Source organism: Hippopotamus amphibius, chromosome 2 (genome assembly GCF_030028045.1).
Source record: "Hippopotamus amphibius kiboko isolate mHipAmp2 chromosome 2, mHipAmp2.hap2, whole genome shotgun sequence".
Taxonomy (NCBI): Eukaryota; Metazoa; Chordata; class Mammalia; order Artiodactyla; family Hippopotamidae; genus Hippopotamus; species Hippopotamus amphibius.
Genome location: NC_080187.1, coordinates 166,693,692 through 166,713,830, shown reverse-complemented (window position 1 = coordinate 166,713,830; position 20,139 = coordinate 166,693,692). Strand labels below are relative to the sequence as shown.

The 20,139-nt window shown below is 36.7% G+C and overlaps 1 protein-coding gene across 1 annotated transcript in view; it reads right to left on the bottom strand.

Annotated features, from left to right (window-relative positions):
* The window catches only part of PRKD1 (protein kinase D1), a 313,425-nt gene that overhangs the window by 30,759 nt on the left and 262,527 nt on the right, over positions 1 to 20,139 (bottom strand). Inside the window, exon 13 of the mRNA XM_057722272.1 lies at positions 19,971 to 20,077. Within this exon, the coding sequence (XP_057578255.1) occupies positions 19,971 to 20,077 (107 nt within the window). The remainder of the gene's footprint in view (positions 1 to 19,970; positions 20,078 to 20,139) is intronic.

Here is a 20,139-nt window from a genome sequence, read left to right as displayed (position 1 = left end):
TTAAGCAGTGTTCTGGGGAGTTTGGCTTCCTTAATTGGCCAAGGTCTTGTCTGGGTGGGAAGTAGGAACAATGAATAGGAAAGGAGCAGACCAACAGAAATAGTCAGCAAAGCAACTGGGTCCTTTGCGTGCAGACAGAATAAAGCCTAGAGTGTGAAGGAGAAGATAAAAATTAAGGGAGTGAGACCTCCAGGGCCCAAGGAGGGCAGAGGAGGAAAAACGTGGTACAGCAGCGCCTCAGCGTGCTGCTTCTGCTGCCCTTGTCTGACGCTGTGAAGTTTGGGGGAGGAAAGGGCGTCAGAAGATGACCAGGAAGCTCTTATACCTAAATAATCCGAATATATACACCATGTCAACCCCCATGGGCCTCTACTTATATTCTTCTAAGTATGTGAGTTCTTAGAGGTACTGAAGTCCTCCACTCGATACACTCCTTTTTTTCTTTTCACCACTCAACAAGATGACTTGGGGGCCCCTATTCAGAAGGTAGGCTTGAATGTGTATTTATCTAACTGGTGTATTCCCAAAGTGTTCTAGGTCAAAAGTATGGAATGGATTAATGAGATTGCTTATTGTCAACTATTTTGTCCCATGTTCCCTGTAGACTCTGAAGGACTGTACAAATGTCCTCTAATAGCATCTTTATGAAAAGTTTTTATTTCTTAATAAAGGACTTTGAATATAGTTAGGTACATATTTTAGAAAAAAGTATATTCAACGAATACATTGAATTAAAGGTCAGGTATACACAACTGGCAAAAAAAAAATATGTCTTAGAAACGTTTAAACTTATATGTTCACTGCGCCCACCCCTTGCTCTTTTACCCGAAACCTTGCGTTTCATGTTTGCTAAAGAATGCGTTGAATGGTAGCTGAAAAATTTTTCCAATAGCAAAATGACCTTATTTCTTCTGCATAGCTGATATATAATAAGTCGACATTTTTTGAGTTTATTATGTATGGCTGAGACAAGACCAGCATAGATGTCTACTCAAGAGCTGTATTTTTCCCACTGAACCAAACGACCAAACTTGTTTTTACATTTGACAATAACAAAAGAAAATGGAATATAAAGAATCATGCCTTCATTATCTGAATTCTCCATACTATACTGATGAGAAGTATTTATTTAGCCTAGAGAAGATATTTGAAGACTAGAGATAGAAAAAAAATTAAAGTTATTATTTTCTATCATGTATAACTCATATTATCTTTTTAATACCTTATGATCAACTCTAAGATGAGCTTTCACCAAAGTAGCTGATGTGACTAGTTCACAATTTTAATTTCTTATATAAAATATGAAATAGCTTTTCAACATTTTCCTTCTAAAGTCTTAAGTAACTTAATTAACATAAAAGTGGTTTGATGACTGTGACATCAACTGTGGCATACTAGCGTTCAGAAGGAATTTTTGCTCACTTCTCAGGCCTATCTCAGGGATTTGGATAATAAATTTCATGGCAGAGTAAGCTACTACAACATTTTCTGGCCATCTGTTTGTTGCATTTAAGTAATTTAATTTTCAGGAAAAGAAACATTTGGTCAAATATAGGAAAGAACAGTGTCCATTCACACATTACAGACTGAGGACATATCCATGGGATGAATATAAGTTGTTCTGAAGACTCGGAAGAAATGCCATTTGGAGATCAAGACAAAAATTCTCCTGACTCAAACTGCCAAGAGAATTCTCATGTAATTAATGGAAACTAGTCACTAAAAGCAAAGGATTTTATAAAAGCAGCACTATTTTATTAAAAAAAATTAAAATTTTTTAGCTTATGCGTACATTCTATTTTATGTTACGTTTTTTGGATTTGTATTAAGGAATATTTTATTTGTACTTATAATCTTTGATTCTAATAGTGTTGCTTTATTGTAAATCTAGCATTGAGAATTCATTCTACATATTTAGCTGTGATAAATTAATGTCATGTTTTCCTACCTTCAGGATTATTACACTCAAACATGAGAGGTAGGAAAGAAAAAAATTAGAATCAATCTATCTTTTTAACAGGTTATTTAGGAGGATTCCCCCTTAATGTGGGAACTTCTGACTACTTTTCTATCAAACGACTAAGTGATTTAGGTCATACTGAGACAGAAAGAAAGAAACTTAAATGTGAAGAATTCAGGATCTAAATTCTAAATAGCATGCAGAACAGACAGAAGAATACTTTGTGGCACAGTGGTGTGGGTGGGGAAGTGAGGTGACTTTCTCGGAGGCATTGCACCATGGCAATGGCTTTGTTGGTTCTCATTCCTGGATTGAGAGAACACACCATCTTATGCATTTTTTAGTCACAGTCTCTTATAATTTATGCTTCACTTACTGGTCCTAGAAATCACAATCACCTAACACCTTATGAAGGGGACCCAGCGTGTAATAATACCTTGATAGATGCTAAAAAGTCATCGTGCAGAGAGCAGATGATTATAAAAAGACTTGTGAAAGATAATACCCAAAATGATATGGTAAACTAGGCTACCTCTCAAATTCTCTCTTTAGTCTGATAACTGGAATTTTAAAGTAAGTGGCAGAAAAGAAAATATCCTTTTGTCTTTCACCTAAAGGAGGCTACATTAAGCTAAGTATGAACTGCCACAAACTTGCACCTTCTAATTTGTCCTCCCCTATCTTCTCCCACGCTGTATTTTTAAACTTCCACGATGGCAGAGGTGCTTCTACTCTGAGGTCAACAGGTGAAGGCTGTGTTACACCACATGAGAGCCCTCCTGACCTAACATGAGGATGGAGATCGTTTGGTTGTTGCATGTGAATGTGTCCCTATTTCTGTTCAGTTGGCAAAAAGCTTACAATTTAAATAGGTTTATATTTTAGTAGATATCTTTTAGGAGGTAGTATTTTGGGGGAAATGCTGCAAAATTTTATAAATGCACATTGATAACAACCTAGAACCAAATAAAGCTAACATATACTGTCAAAGGAATAAATGTACCAATATTACTTCAATAAGACCAGATATAACAATGCACCCTCCTGTGAATAGGTATCACTGGCTGACATTTAGATCGATGGGGCCACAACCAAATTTAACCTATTAGACTCTGGGGACTCAGAAATGATCAGATCATTCCTGGTAAAAACTGTCTGCATATACCATCCATCAGAACCAGAGTGTAATGTTACTTTTTTTGTGTGTCACTAATGAGCTCAGGTTGACCCTAGTTTAAACAGTTCACAATTTTGTGGAAGAAATAATAAGTTGAAGCATCTCCATTGACTAATAATGACAATATGTATATTGTGTCTGGATATCAAGAAAGGGAGTCAACTTTTTAGGTGGCTAGCCTACAATGCACAGTTTATCATTACATTTTTTTTCATCTTAGGTTAGCTAGAAGTCCTGCGCAACCTATTAAGTAACAGTGGCCCAAGAAATCTTTTTTTAAAGGATCAGTTCAATATTTGTGTAGAAGAAAAAAATCAGGTGATGCCTGATACATAACTTTTGTAGTCACATATATCCATAAACCTATCTACAACCCTCTCAGTCATTCTGCACTTCATCTCTTTGGGAAATGCTTTAATCTAGCTCTAGATTCCAGGGCTGTGCAGACACATGATAAATAGAATGAGTCTTCTCTTTTCTTTATAAAAGAAGAGACAGAATGCAGAGGGAGAGGAGTATACAAAACACGCTTAAAAAATCTTCCCATCATCTCTCAAGCTTCTAGCCTTTCTTGACTTTTCACCAGGTGGAATTAGTATAGAAAAATGTGACATTTTCTCTCATTACAAGCAATCTTTCAGATTAGAAGCTGGATGGGAAATTTAAAAAGCAAAATATAGATGTCGTAAGGCCACCATCTGGACTCATACACTGAGGTTCCACTGGCACTGATGTTTGTATACAGTTGAAGTTGTTGCTATAATTCTGGGGGGTTGAGGGAGTGATTGCTACCAAAAGAACTCAGGAAAAACCATTTCAAGGCAAGGATCCTATATGTATCCAAGTATCTATCCCCTAACCCCCGACCAAGGCCAGAGTTTCAACTTGAGTTTAGGCAAAAGGATGTAATATTTGAGAACAAGCAACAAAGCCTTCAAAGACAGGGAAAAAATCAGTATTAGTAAACATTACACCCATAAAGTGTGACTCCCTTTACTCCATGCCATTACTCAGTTTGTGTTTAGCAGAAAGGCAAGCATTAAAAGAATGGCTTGTTAAAATAAATTGGAATTTGTAGATCAAAGTGTGTTTATTGTACATAAAAACTGGAAAATGGATCAAATATCTGGATACTTTTTCTATTTGCTACACATGCATGACAATGGAGACACATCTGGAATACTTTTTTTTTTTCCTGATAATCTACCTGGTTGGAAACATGAATACATGAATCCAATCTCTTCCCGGTGTTAGATTTAAAGTGCAACTTTTAACAAATCATATCACTGTAGCCCAGTTACTATATTTAGACGTCAGCACTCCAGAAACCATAACATTTTATTATGAGGTTAAATGACCTGTGTAGACACATAATCTCTCTGATGTCTTAAGTACTGGATATTGTGAACTGGAGCACGTAGGGTCTACTGGAGAGGGTTAGAAGACAGAACATTATGTGCAAAAAGGTCAGATTGTGATATCTTATATTTGTGTAAGGGTTCTGAGGCACTTAACTGGCATATTATCAAAATTAAACAAATCCTTAATTATGAGGCATCTTATCTTTAATAAACGAAAGAGTATTCACTTCTGAGATGTAGGTGACCTGGATGTAGCACACAATATTATCTAAACTGTCTTCACAAGAACCTCTTCACCTCTCCACTCCCTTCCATGAAGGAATTCAAAAGACGTGATCTTCCAAAAACTATGCTGGGAAACTGATTTTAATAACACTTCATATATTATTTAATTTAATCTCCCCAAAACATTCCTGTGAAGCAAGCACACCAAGTCAGATGAATTCTAATCCATAATTAAGGAAACCAAGGCTAAAAGAGACGTGCCAAAAAATGGAAAAGTTTTGACTGGAACCTGGCCTTCTGACACTAAGTTTTCACTATGACTAACTTCTTATGGAACACAATACCTATTCAGAAAATTTTCTAAGTTTGTTTTCTTTTCCTTGTAATAGATTTCTCATATTTTCCCCTCTGTTTTAGACATAAATACACATAATCTGTGGGCTTTATTTTTTGGAACATGAAGAAGACAAGATTATGCAAAACATGTCTTTAAAAGAATCAATTTCACTAAAATCATGTAGTAATACAAAAAGGAAAAATATCTGAAGAAATATGATGAACATATAAGATGAAACTACACATAAAAGAGAATGTACTCAAATTTTGCATATTTTTCTCTAGAGAAAGAAAAGTTGACTTCTTCATGATTTAAATGAAATCACCATTTTGTGCAAACTTTCACTTTCCTATTCATACTTGGCAATATTATTCTCTGGTTTCTGTCATGATTACCTCTTTTCCATCTATTCTTGACCATCTTTTTAGACTAAGAGAACAAAGCCAGATATTTACAAGATGCATATTTAATCTTGTTCCATGAAGATAAATTACCCTGTTTTGTAGTCAAAAAAGGAATGCGTGCATGTGCAGTTGGGGCAAATTCTGGACAAAAGGTACAAAGAGACCAAAAAAACCCAACCGCTACTTTTGAAGACCCAAGAGCAAATGCAGGGGGTTGGGAGCAAAAGCAGGGTCTGAGCATGCCCCCTGCACACAATACCACCTAAGGGGTAGGCACCACCTAAGCCACCCCACCAGTCCAATCATTGGACACACCCCTACCCTCACCCCATATAAGGAAGCAGCTCATTCCCCCTCGGGGAGTGAGCAAGGGAACCTGTCCTTGCTTTCACTCCCCCCTGCTGCAGCAGGGGCCCCAATAAAGCCTTCCCCCACCCCCGCAAAAAAAAAATGAAGGTAAGGAATACTTTATTGTCTTACTGGCATGCTCTGCAATTTTGTATCCCTCTGTTTCCTTCAGCTGCTGTTACATTATTTGTTCAACAAATATTCACTCCCACTACTGGGCATATACCCAGAGAACACCACAATTCAAAAAGACACATGCACTCCGATGTTCATTGCAGCACTATTTACAATAGCCAGGACATGGAGGCAACCTAAATGTCCATCAACAGATGAATGGATAAAGAAGACGTGGTACAGAGATCCAGGAATCAAGATGGCGGAGTAGGAGGACGTGCGCTCACTCCCTCTTGCAAGAGCACCGGAATTACAACTAACTGCTGAACAACCACGGACAGAAAGACACTGGAGCCTGCCAAAAAAAAAAAAAAACAGCCCACATCCAGAGACAAAGGAGAAGACACAAGGAGACCCTAGGAGGGGCACAATCGCATTAAAATCAAATCGCATAAATGCTGGGTGGGTGACTCACAAGCTGGAGAACAGTTATACTGCAGAAGTCCTGAGGGTTCTGAGCCCCACATCAGGCTTCCTAACCTGGCGGTCCAGCAATGGGAGGAGGAATCCCCAGAGAATCAGACTTTGAAAGCCAGTGGGATTTGATTGCAGGACCTCCACAGGACTGGGGGAAACGGAGACTCCACTCTTGGAGGGCACACAGAAAACTGTGCTCACCAGGACCCAGGCGGATGGAGCAGTGACCCCATAGGGGACTGAACCAGACCTACCTGCTGGTGTTGGAGGGTTGCCTGCAGAGGTGGGGGCAGCTGTGGCTCACTGAGGAGACAGTGGCACTGGCAGCAGGGGTTCTGAGAAGTGCTCATTGACGTGAGCCCTTCCAGAGTCCACCATCAGCTCCACCAAAGAGCCTGTAAGCTCCAGGGCTGCGTCACCTCAGGCCAAAAAACCACCAGTGTGGGAACACAGCCCCACCCATTAGCAGGCAAGCAGATTAAAGTGTCACTGAGCTCCACCCACCAAATCGGATTAAGGTTTTACTGAGCTCCACCAACCCAGCCCAACTCACCATCAGTTCCTTCCATCAGGAAGCACCAACAAGCCTCCTAGCCAGCTTCCTCCACAAGAGGGCAGACAGAAGAATCAAGCAGTATCAGCACTATTTCAACTTGTGGAACTGAAAATCACAGCCACAGAAAGACAGAGAAAATGAAAAGGCAAAAGACTTTGTACCAGACGAAGGGACAAGATAAAACACCAGAAAAAAAACTAAATGAAGAGGAGATAGGCACACTTCCAGAAAAAGAATTCAGAATAATGATGGTGAAGATGATCCAGGACTTTGAAAAAAGATTGGATGCTAAGATCGAAAAGTTGCAAGAAGAGTTTACCAAAGACCTAGAGGAATTAAAGAACAAACAAACAGAGATATGCAACACAATAAATGAAATGAAAAATACACTAGAAGGAACTAATAGCAGATTAACTGAGGCAGAAGGACGAATAAGTGACCTGGAAGACAGAATGGTGATAATCACTGATGCGGAAAAGAATAAAGAAAAAGGAATGAAAAGAACTGAAGACAGCATAAGAGACCTCTGGGACAATGTTAAACGCACCAACATTCGCATTATAGGGGTCGCAGAAGGAGAAGAGAGAGAGAAAGGACCTGAGAAAATATTGGAAGAGATTCTAGTTGAAAACTTCCCTAACATGGGAAAGGAAATAGCCACCCAAGTCCAGGAAGCGCAGAGAGTCCCAGGCAGGATAAACCCAAGGAGAAACACACCAAGACATATAGTAGTCAAACTGACAAAAATTAAAGACAAAGAAAAGTTATTAAAAGCAACAAGGGAAAAAAAACAAGTAACATACAAGGGAACTCCCATCAGGTTAACAGCTGATTTCTCAGCAGAAACTCTGCAAGCCAGAAGGGAGTGGCACAATATATTTAAAGTGATGACCGGGAAGAACCTACAACCAAGAATACTCTACCCAGCAAGGATCTCATTCAGATTTGATGGAGAAATCAAAAGCTTTCCAGACAAGCAACAGCTAAGAGAATTCAGCACCACCAAACCAGCCCTACAACAAATGCTAAAGGAACTTCTCTAAGCAGGAAACATAAGAAAAGAACCTACAAAAACAAAATCAAAACAATTAGGAAAATGGTAATAGGAACATACATATCAATAATTACCTGGATGTAAATGGACTAAATGCACCAACCAAAAGACGCAGACTGGCTGAATGGATACAAAAACAAGACCCATATATATGCTGTCTTCAAGAGACCTACTTCAGACCTAGGGACACATACAGACTGAAAGTGAGGGGATGGAAAAAGATATTCCATGCAAATGGAAATCAAAAGAAAGCTGGAGTAGCAATACTCATAACAGATAAAATAGACTTCAAAATAAAAAATGTTACAAGAGACAAGAAAGGACACAACATAAAGATTGAGGGATCAACCCAAGAAGAGGAGATAACAATTATAAATATATATGCACCCAATATAGGAGCACCTCAATACATAAGGCAAATGCTAACAACTATGCAAGAGGAAATCGACAGTAACACAATCATAGTGGGGGACTTTAACACCCCACTTACACCAGTGGACAGATCATCCACATAGAAAATTAATAAGGAAACGCAAGCTTTAAATGACACAATAAATCAGCTTGATTTAACAGATAGCTATAGGACATTACATCCAAAAACAAAAGATTACACATTCTTCTCCAGTGCACATGGAACATTCTCCAGGATAGATCACATTTTGGGTCATAAATCAAGCCTTGGTAAATTCAAGAAAATTGAAATCATAGCAAGCATCTTTTCTGACCACAATGCTATGAGATTAGAAATGAATTACAGGAAAGAAATTGTAAAAAACACAAACACATGGAGGCTAAACAATACGCTACTAAATAACCAAGGGATAACTGAAGAAATCAAAGAGGAAATCAAAAAATACCTAGAGACAAATGACAATGAAGAGGCAACATTCCAAAACCTATGGGATGCAGCAAAGGCAGTTCTAAGAGGGAAGTTTATAGCAATACAATCGTACCTCAAGAAACAAGAAACATCCCAAATAAACAATCTAACCTTACACCTAAATAAACTAGAGAAAGAAGAGTAAACAAAATTCAGAGTTAGTAGATGGAGAAATCATAAAGCTCAGAGCAAAAATAAATGAAATAGAGACAAAGAAAACAATAGCAAAAATCAATAAAACTTAAAGCTGGTTCTTTGAGAAGATAAATAAAATCGATAAACCTCTAGGAAGACTCATCAAGAAAAAGAGGGAGAGGACTCAAATCAATAAAATTAGAAATGAAACAGGAGAAGTTACAATGGACACCACAGAAATAAAAAGAACCATAAGAGATTACTACAAGCAATTATATGCCAATAAAATGGACAACCTGGATGAAATGGACAGATTCTTAGAAAGGTATAACCTTCCAAGACTGAATCAGGAAGACATAGAAAATATGAACAGACCAATCACGAGCAATGAAATTGAAACTGTGATTAAAAATCTCCCAACAAACAAAAGTCCAGGACCAGATGGATTCACAGGTGAATTTCATCAAACATTTAGAGAAGAGCTAACACCCATCCTTCTCAAACTTTTCCAAAACATTGCAGAGGAAGGAACACTCCCAAACTCATTTTATAAAGCCACCATCACCCTGATACCAAAACCAGACAAAGATACTACTAAAAAAGAAAATTACAGGCCAATATCACTGATGAATTTAGATGCAAAAACATTCAACAAAATACTAGCCAACAGAATCCAACAACACATTAAAAAGATCATCCACCATGATCAAGTGGGGGTTATTCCTGGGATGCAAGGATTCTTCAATATATGCAAATCAATCAATGTGACACACCACATTAACAAACTGAAGGACAATAACCACATAATCACCTCAATAGATGCAGAAAAAGCTTTTGACAAAATTCAACACCCATTTATGATAAAAACTCTCCAGAAGGTGGGCATAGAGGGAACCTACCTCAACATAATAAAGGCCATATATGACAAACCCACAGCAAACATCCTTCTCAATGCTGAAAAACTGAAAGCATTCCTTCTAAGATCAGGAACAAGACAAGGATGTCCACTCTCGCCACTACTATTCAACATAGTTTTGGTAGTCCTTGACACAGTATTCAGAGAAGAAAAAGAAATAAAAGGAATCCAAATTGGAAAAGAAGTAAAACTGTCACTGTTTGCAGATGACATGATACTATACATAAAAAATCCTAAAGATGCCACCAGAAAACTACTCAAGCTAAGCAATCAATTTGGTAAAGTTGCAGGATACAAAATTAACACACAGAAATCTCTTGCATTTCTATACACCAACAATGAAAGATCAGAAAGAGGAATGAAGGAAACAATCCCATTCACCATTGCAACAAAAAGAATAAAATACCTAGGAATAAACCTGACCAAGGAGGCAAAAGACCTGTACTCAGAAAACTATAAGACACTAATGAAAGAAATCAAAGAAGACACAAACAGATGGAGGGACATACCATGTTCTTGGATTGGAAGAATCAACATTGTGAAAATGAATATATTACCGAAAGCAATTTACACATTCAATGCAATCTCCATCAAATTGCCAATGGCATTTTTCACAGAACTAGAACAAGAAATTTTACGATTTGTATGGAAACGCAAAAGACCCCGGATAGCCAAAGCAATCTTGAGAAGGAAAGACGGAGTTGGGGGAATCAGGCTTCCTGACTTCAGGCTATACTACAAGGCCGTAGTGATCGAGACAGTATGGTACTGGCACAAAAACAGAAATATAGATCAATGGAACAGGATAGAAAGCCCAGAGATAAACTACGGTCAACTAATCTATGACAAAGGAGGCAAGAATATACAATGGAGAAAAGGCAGCCTCTTCATTAAGTGGTGCTGGGAAAACTGGACAGCTACGTGTAAAAGAATGAAATTAGAACACTTCCTAACACCATACACAAAAATAAACTCAAAATGGATAAAAGACCTAAATGTAAGGACAGACACTATAAAACTCCTGGAGGAAAACAAAGGAAGAACACTCTTCGACGTAAATAACAGCAAGATCTTTTTTGATCCACCCCCTAGAATAATGGAAATAAAAACAAAAATAAATAAGTGGGACCTAATGAAACTTCAAAGCTTCTGCACAGCAAAGGAAACTATAAGCAAGACGTAAAGACAACTCTCAGAATGGGAAAAAATATTTGCAAATGAATCAACAGACAATGGATTAATCTCCAAAATATATAAACAGTTCATCCAGCTCAATGTCAAAAAAATAAACAACCCAATAAAAAAATGGGCAGAAGACCTAAATAGGCATTTCTCCAAAGAAGACATACAGATGGCCAAGAGGCACATGAAAAGCTGCTCAACATCACTAATTATTAGAGAAATGCAAATCAAAATTACAATGAGGTATCTATCACTTCACACCGGTTAGAATGGGCATCATCAAAAAATCTACAAACAGTAAATGCTGGAGAGGATGTGGAGAAAAAGGAACGCTCTTGCATTGCTGGTGGAAATGTAAATTGATACAGCCACTATGGAGAACAGTATGGAGGTTCCTTGCAAAACTAAAAATAGAACTACCATATGACCCAGCAATCCCACTGCTGGGCATATACTCAGAGAACACCATAACTCAAAAAGACACATGCACCCCAATGTTGACTGCAGCACTATTTACAATAGCCAGGACAAGGAAGCAACCTAAATGTCCATCAACAGATGAATGGATAAAGAAGATGTGGCACATACACACAATGGAATATTACTCAGCTGTAAAAAGCAATGAAACTGGGACATTTTTAGAGACATGGATGGACCTAGAGACTGTCATACAGAGTGAAGTGAGTCAGAAAGAGAAAAACAAATATTGTATATTAACACTTATATGTGGACTATAGAAAAATGGTACAAATCAACCGGTTTGCAAGGCAGAAATAGAGACACAGATGTAGAGAACAAACATATGGACACCAAGTGGGGAAAGCAGGGAGGGTTGGGGGGGGGAACGAATTGGGAGACTGGAATACCAAATTGTACACTCTAAATACATGCAATTTATTGTAAAAAATAAAAAAATAAAAGGTTAAAAAAAAAAAAAGATGCGGTACATATATACAATGGAATATTACTCAGCTGTAAAAAGCAATGAAACTGGGACATTTGTAGAGACATGGATGAACCTAGTGACTATCAGACAGAGTGAAGTGAGTCAGAAAGAGAAAAACAAATATCGTATATTAACACATATATGCGGAACATAGAAAAATGGTACAAATCAACCGGTTTGCAAGGCAGAAACAGAGACACAGATGTAGAGAACAAACATATGGATACCAAGTGGGGAAAGTGAGGAGGGCTGGCGGGGAATGAACTGGGAGACTGGGATACCAAATTGTACACTCTAAATATATGCAGTTTATTGTATGTTTAAAAAAAATAAAAAAATAAAAGGCATCTGATCATAATAATTTCTTTTTCAAAATATTTCCACAATTCACAATCACCCAAGCATAATAAAATCCAATTTACTTGGCACAATATCTAAGGTTCTCTATGAACTCACATAAAACCCATTTCTTAGTCTTACCTAAGCTCACTTTGTCCTTTCACAGCAGTCTCTAAACTAAGGTAGGCAAACTCTTGGGGAACCAGGAGATTTTAAAGATATGTGAGCAGAGGGATAGTTTTAGGAAGTGCTTTGTTTACATTTGTATCTCTATTGCCTGGAACATGGTGAGTACTTAATAATTATACTTTGGATGAATGAATGAATCTTAACAGCCCATAAATATTCTTCTAATATAGATCTATTTGAGAAAATCCCCACAGTCTTCAAATTCTCCATCCCCAAGTTGTCTTTGAGAACAATTTTTCTCACACTTTCCAAAAGGAAGGTATGCTTCTCACACATTCCAAAGGTGTTAGAATGTGTGAGAAGGTACTAGGGTACCTTGTCATGGGGAATAAAATTGGGAGAAAAAAAAGGGAAAAATTGAAATATTGTATTGGTACAAAGTGAATGACCCTAATAACTTGGAAATCAATTCTTTTGCAACTTAGTTTCTAATTCATGCTTTCACCAAAATTAGAGAAGCATTTAGTGGATTTATAAACAGAGAGAGAATTAAAAGAGAGAGGACAAATTTCTGAAGATAAATCACTGAGATTGTTTTGCCTTGCTTTGAGAGGGTTTACAATTTGGCTCCTACAATTTAGAAAAAGGAATAAAATTGTTGCTGAACTCTGTTTAATTGAAACAATAAATAATAATCACCTGCCAATTTATGAACTAAATTTTTAAAAATCTCATTATATAATGTATTTTCAGCAACACTTCATTTCTTATGTTTAACAAGCATAGATCAAATTTTACAGAATATTTATCTTGTTGGAAAAAGGTTTTAGTAACAATAACTGTAATAATAGGAGAAAGCTTAAAACATTTAGTGTTATAATCAAGAAGCTTTAAAATATATACTTATGTTTATTGTAAATAAGTATGAAAGGGGGACCAATGAAAGACTTTTAACTATAAAAATATATTACACTGGAATACTGTTCTGTGGGAAAAGTGTATGTAGTCAAAGAAAACAAGGAATGCTGTAAAATATACTATTGCTTAAAAAGCCTATTCATGTATTTTTAAGTGATTGTTAAAAATATCAAATGTTTCTGATATTTAGATTCTTTTTGTTTTTAAGCTCTTTATTGGAATATAATTGCTTTATATATATAACTCTTGTACCATTAGATTCTAATGCATATATTTAAATGAGTTATATAGCAGCTTTATTTTCACATAATATTTTCACTGCAGTAAAAAATTAAAATTCTTTAAACTTCTGGCAAAATGGTTCTAGCTGTCAACTTTAAAATACACATGCAGATAAAAGGGTTTTTAGAATTATTTTTGAGGACACATGAAGTCATCTGAAGCCACTTTATTTACTTATTTATTTTTCCATCACTTTTTTTAAGCTTTTTATTGGAATATAATTGTTTTACACTGTTGTGCCAATTTTTGCTGTACAACAAAGTGAATCAGCTGTATTTATACATATATCCCCATATCCCCTCTCTCCCGCAACTTCTTCCCACTCTCCCTATCCCGGCCCTCTAAGTCATCACCCATCATCTAGATGTGTTATGCAGCAGTTTCCCACTAGCTATCTATTTTACATTTGGTAGTGTATATATGTCAGTGCTACTCTCTCACTTTGTCCCAGCTTCCCCTCCATCCCCCACCCTATGTGCTCAAGTTCATTCTCTACATCTGCATCTTTACTCTTGCCATGCCACTGGGTTCATCAGTACCATTTTTTTAGATTCCATATATATGAGTTAGCATACGGTATTTGTTCTTCTCTTTCTGGCTTACTTTGCTCTGTATGACAGACTGTAGGTTGATCCACCTCACTACAAATAACTCAGTTTCATTCCTTTTTATGGTTGAGTAATATTCCATTGTATATATGTGCCACATCTTTATCCATTCATCTGTTGATAGGCATTTCGGTTGCTTCCATGTCCTGGCTATTGTAAATAGTGCTGCAATGAACATTGTGGTACATATTTCTTTTGGGATTATGGTTTTCTCTGGGTATATGCCCAGCAGTGGGATTGCTGGGTCATATGGTAGTTTTATTTTTAGTTTTTTAAGGAACCTCCATACTGTTTTCCATAGTGGCTATACCAATTTACATTCCCACCAACAGTGCAGGAGAGTTTCCTTTTCTCTGCACCCTCTCCGGCATTTATTGTTTCCAGATTTTTTGATGATGGCCATTCTGACCGGTGTGAGGTGATACCTCATCATGGCTTTGACTTGCATTTCTCTAATGATTAGTGATGTTGAGCATCTTTTCATGTGTTTGTTGGCCACCTTTACGTCTTCTTTGGAGAAAGGTCTATTTAAGTCTTCTGCCCATTTGTGGATTGGGTTATTTGCTTTTTTTGGTATTAAGCTGCATGAGCTGCTTGTATATTCTCGAGATTAATCCTTTGTCAGTTGCTTCGTTGGCAAATTATTTTCTCCCATTCTGAGGGTTGTCTTCTTGTCTTGTTTATGGTTTCTTTTGCTGTGCAAAAGCTTTTAAGTTTCATTAGATCCCATTTGTTTATTTTTTATTTTATTTCCATTATTCTAAGAGGTGGGTCAAAACGGATCTTGCTTTGATGTATGTCATAGCGTGTTCTGCCTATGTTCTCCTCTAAGAGTTTTATAGTGTCTGGCCTTACATTTAGGTCTTTTATCCATTTTGAGTTTATTTTTGTGCATGGTGTTAGGCAGTGTTCTAATTTCATTCTTTTACATGTAGCTATCCAATTTTCCCAGCACCACTTATTGAAGAGGCTTTTTTTTCCGTTGTATATTCTTGCCTCCTTTGAAGACACTTTTAAAATGATCTAGTTTTCCACTTTATTTCATAGTATTCAATATATTTATTTTATTAAGGTGGCCCCTCAGCCTAATAACCCTTTTCAACAATTCTTTGGTTACCAAAAATCTATGAATCTTTCAGATTTCACCAATGCCATATTTCTCTTTGAAGTACTCCTTCATTCCAATGCCCTGATGTCTGTCATAATGCACAACTTCTTTCACTATGTTTACACAGCTATCCTGACTTGCATCTTCTTGTATCTATCTGCCCAAATAGATGGTAAACATCCTAAAAGGTTTCATTCATTGTTATATAGCCCCGGGGTGCAGTAAATCGCTTTTTATCAGAGAAGGAAGTGCTTCCCAGGGACTGCTGAATGACTTAATATTTTTATTAATTGAAGGAAAAGGGTACTTGCCTTAGAAATTGGGAGAATGGCAGCAAAACAGACAAAATTAGGGAGAAAATAAATTGCAGGGAAAGACATTAAGAATAATCATTTACTTTTTGGCTGATTGGTTTGGGTAAGGCTGGCACAGCAAAATGCAGAGGTGCTAAGGTCAGAAATAGGAGACTGAAGTGTCTGTGAAAGAATAGAGCTCATGAGATAAATCAAGGAATGACCTGCAAAGAGATAACAGATGACTCTCTTGAAGTCGATGAGCTCATTCTGGAAATGAGTTCCAGACTAGCATAAACCATTTAGATGAATGGAAGAAGTTCAAGGAGAAGGATGGAGCTAGCACGGAAGATGAAATGGGGCCTGATAAGTGCAGGGCTGAAGTGAGGAGCGAGGTTTAAAAAGGAGCAAATGAACAATGTTGCTGAAGGACTGAGACTTGTCAAATACGGTAAAGACTAAAAAGTAGCGAAAGGGTGATAGTTGGGCAGAAGCAGAAGACAGGAATATGGCAAAAGGGCTTTGAATTATAAGAAAGGTGCAGAAACCAAAGAAAGGAATTTATGAATAAGCATGGAAAGCAGCTTGTAAAATTCTTACACATTTTCCCCCACATTCTGTATTCAGCACCTTTATAATTTCAAAATGCTTTAATACATTATATCATAAACAGAAGCCCTAGTATTGTTCCTTAGATAAATAAGCTGATATTTAAGATAAAGAGGGGAAAAAAAACATAGTAAGTCAATTAGAATTATATTCATAAGTATTATCCTAAAGCTTTTTATGCATTGATATGTGAGAAAATAAAAATTAATTTAGACTGAACAAGGCTATGTTGATAACAAGTTATATTAAACATATCATGTCAGCATCACTTACTCTAGATTTTAAGTTTCTAAGCCTTTTAAGATGTAACTGCATCTCTCTATAAAAGTCAGTTTTCTGTGATATCCTTGATAATTATAAACTATCGTTTTACCCTTATTTTGTTGACATGAATAGAAAAAAACAGTAATTTCAAATTTACCTTTTTTAAAATCAAGATGCAACTTTTAAAATAATAATATAAATAAGATCTCTTGGGAATTTTTGAACTAAGCTTAACATCCTTTAACATCTACATTAATTAGCATCCTTCTCAAACATAATAATCATAATGAAGCAGTTAGAGATAATGAAAATGGCTATTTGAAATAAAAAAATAGGGCATAACTATGCCAAAAGATTCACATTTGCCTTAATTTTTCAACTATTCAAAAAATATCTAAAGAGCTCAGCTTTCTAATGACTGAATCAGACCTTGGAAAGCCTTCACCTAGGATATGTAAAGAAGATGGAATAGAAAAAGAAAGGAGAATTCTACTTTTTCACACATTCTGTATTTATATAACTTTTGAAGTCTTCGGTAAGCTAAGGCACTTTTTTTTTTTTAAACAAAAAACAGAAAGAAATCAAAATCTGACCAGAGGACTAACAGAACTGCATGAGGAAAATTTTCTCCCATCAGCCATTTCAGCCCACTTGATCCCGTCTGGAGAATCAGCCAGAGGAATGGGATGGGGCAGAACTTGTCGGACTCCAGGTATAACCATACACCAGGAAAACAGCTTTCATAAGCTAGAGACTAGAGGGCAGAGGATGCCAAATGCTTCTGGGTATCACTTTTACATCCAGAGGGATAGAATTCTGTTTCTCAAGATAAGTAACAGAAAACCTTCCCCACCGTTCAACTGATTTCAATCATGGAACTTTTTCTGTACATATCAGTTAAGTGAGTCAGAATCCTTCCCCCATCTCTCCCCTCACTACCATTTTGTCTTCTCAGGTTCAAAAAATGTGTTCTTTCTTTTGATAAGAAATATAAAACAGGGCAATGAGGGTTTTCAAAGAACAAAGCACTCACACTCCTTCTTAACTAACCAATTAACCATTAATAGCAAATAGTCTAGACTTCTGCTACCTGGTTGGCTACTATGTATGTCTTCTTATGTGACAGGATGATGTCTCTGTGCAATTTTAATTAAACAAACATTCATTCAACAAATATCTGCTAAACACCTAATGTTTGCCAGGAACAATCTCTGGTGTTTGGGATATACTGGTAAACAAAACAACAACATCTGCTCTCCTGAAATGTATATATTCCAGTGGAGGGGCGAGGGCTGGGGATGGGGAAAGATACCCACTGCAAACATAACACATGAAATTCTGTAATAGGCTAGAAGATGCTAAGTGGTATGGGAAAAAGAGAACACAGAGTAATTTTTGATGAACAAGTTTGAAACAAATGTCAACTTTTGATAAAGTATGAACTCCTAAACCTCATACATTTAAGCCAACCCTTAATAAGACTCCTTGTACAGGTTTTGCAATTAAAACCTCAACACATAAATATGTTGCAAACATCAGACTAAAAGTAAACCTGAGTAATACAATCTAAAGACTCATGACAGGAAGGACTTGTGTGTCTTTGTCCCCACTGTATCCACTGAGCCTAGAATAGTGCTTAGCTCATGATATGTACCCAGTAAATGTGAGTTTGATGAAGGAAGCCAAGAATGGTTGGGGACAATGGGGATGAGGGATAAGTGATGAGGAATCTTGAGACTCCAGGGCATAATATGAGAGCTGTTTAATCACTTCATATGCTTACAGGGCAGAATTTGACTTTCAACCTAACCAAACTCTTTTCAGAAAACCACATTATAATGAAGTTTTTGCCAGACCTATGTTTACTGCATCTGCATTGTTGATTGCAGCTACTCTTGCAAAGAAGATGGAGTCAGTTTACGGTGTGTTTTATTTTGCTACCTTACTACAGAGTCAGCAGTTGATAATGTGTTGACAGGCTCAGGAGAGCCAATTAAAGGGCTATACACAGAAAATTAGACCTTCCTCTGCAGCTGCAATAAAATGTAGAAAGATATAACCATGTTATCCTCTTATGTCCTGTAATGGAGGATAAATGTCTTATCCTTATGCCAACTGTGGCAAGCTGCAAAGGAATCTGCCTGCAGGACACCATGTGAAGGTGGAGACCAGGAAAGCAGGGTCCAAGTGTGGAAAGATGCCATTTACTGAGTTTTCAGATGTCATTTGCAGCTCAATGTTGCCAAATGAAGAATAGAAAAAAAGAATCTGATTAGCAAGCACTAAGCTATGAATCTATGAATTGTCGGCTTAAGGTCTGCGGTTATCTTCTTCCAGGAAAGCAGAAAACACTGTGGTGGTTCTCTGTGTTACATTAGTTGTCCAAAAGCACAAAAACACCATCTTTAGAAAACACGAGTCCCAGAAAGGTCTATGTCACTTTTTTAATGTACAGCAATTATTTTTGGTTGTCTGTACACACGAGCTACTTTAGGGCAGAAATCATATTTTTCAACTTTTTTACTGTATAAACAATAAATGGCAGTTACATGAAACAATAAATGAAGAAATGCACTCTCTTTTGTTTTGCTAGCAATGTTCAAATGAAAATTATTCACTAAAACTATACACTAGAAATTATGATCAGCTTTCATGACAAGCAGAGAATTATGGAAGTTCTATAAAAATAGGCATCTATCAATGGTCTAAATTGTCTAGACTGGATCGCTAAGTTGACCACAATTAGCAAACAACTGCTCCATTTCCTTTTGATCTGCAAAAAAAGTTTTAATGGTTACGGGAATTATGTATACGACATAATACCTTTTATTAACAAATTCTGGCTTTAAAAAGGGACTGGCTTTAAAAATGAGAAGATTTAAGGAACAGTCCCATTATTAAATAAAAGGCTCACAGTGAGACACAAAGAGGACATTAATAAGATCAAGATCATCTGATTCTCCAAAATGTATTACTCTTTTATCTGGTATGCTGACAGCTACATACTCATTCATATAATTATCACAGCATAAAGGAGGAATGTTTATGAAGGCCAGGTCACTGATAATGTAAAACAAAGTGGTCTCAGCGTGTCCACTATGAGCAAATGCTGAAACATTACCCATTTAATGAGAATTAATAACACATTAAAACCCAGAATTAAGTGCATAAAAAAGAAAAACTGCTGCCTAGACTTAGGAAAGATACTACCCAGGCAGTAGTTTGATGCTTGATCTGCCTTTTCAGTTATTTAAAAATGTTCTTAAACATCTATGCCACAGATATTTGGATAACTTATCTTTGTTGAGGGGATGTTTTACAGCCCCTATATGAAAAACGAAAAAGTACCTGAAGAATTGCAACCTCATTACGAAGTTGGCTTTCTTGTTTTGTTGGAAATCTTAGCTTGTCAATGATCTTAATAGCTACATCTCTTCCTGTTTTACGATGTTTTCCTTTAAAACAGAAAAGAAATATTAGCATAGTCTTATTAAATATCACCTCTATTAAAGAATAC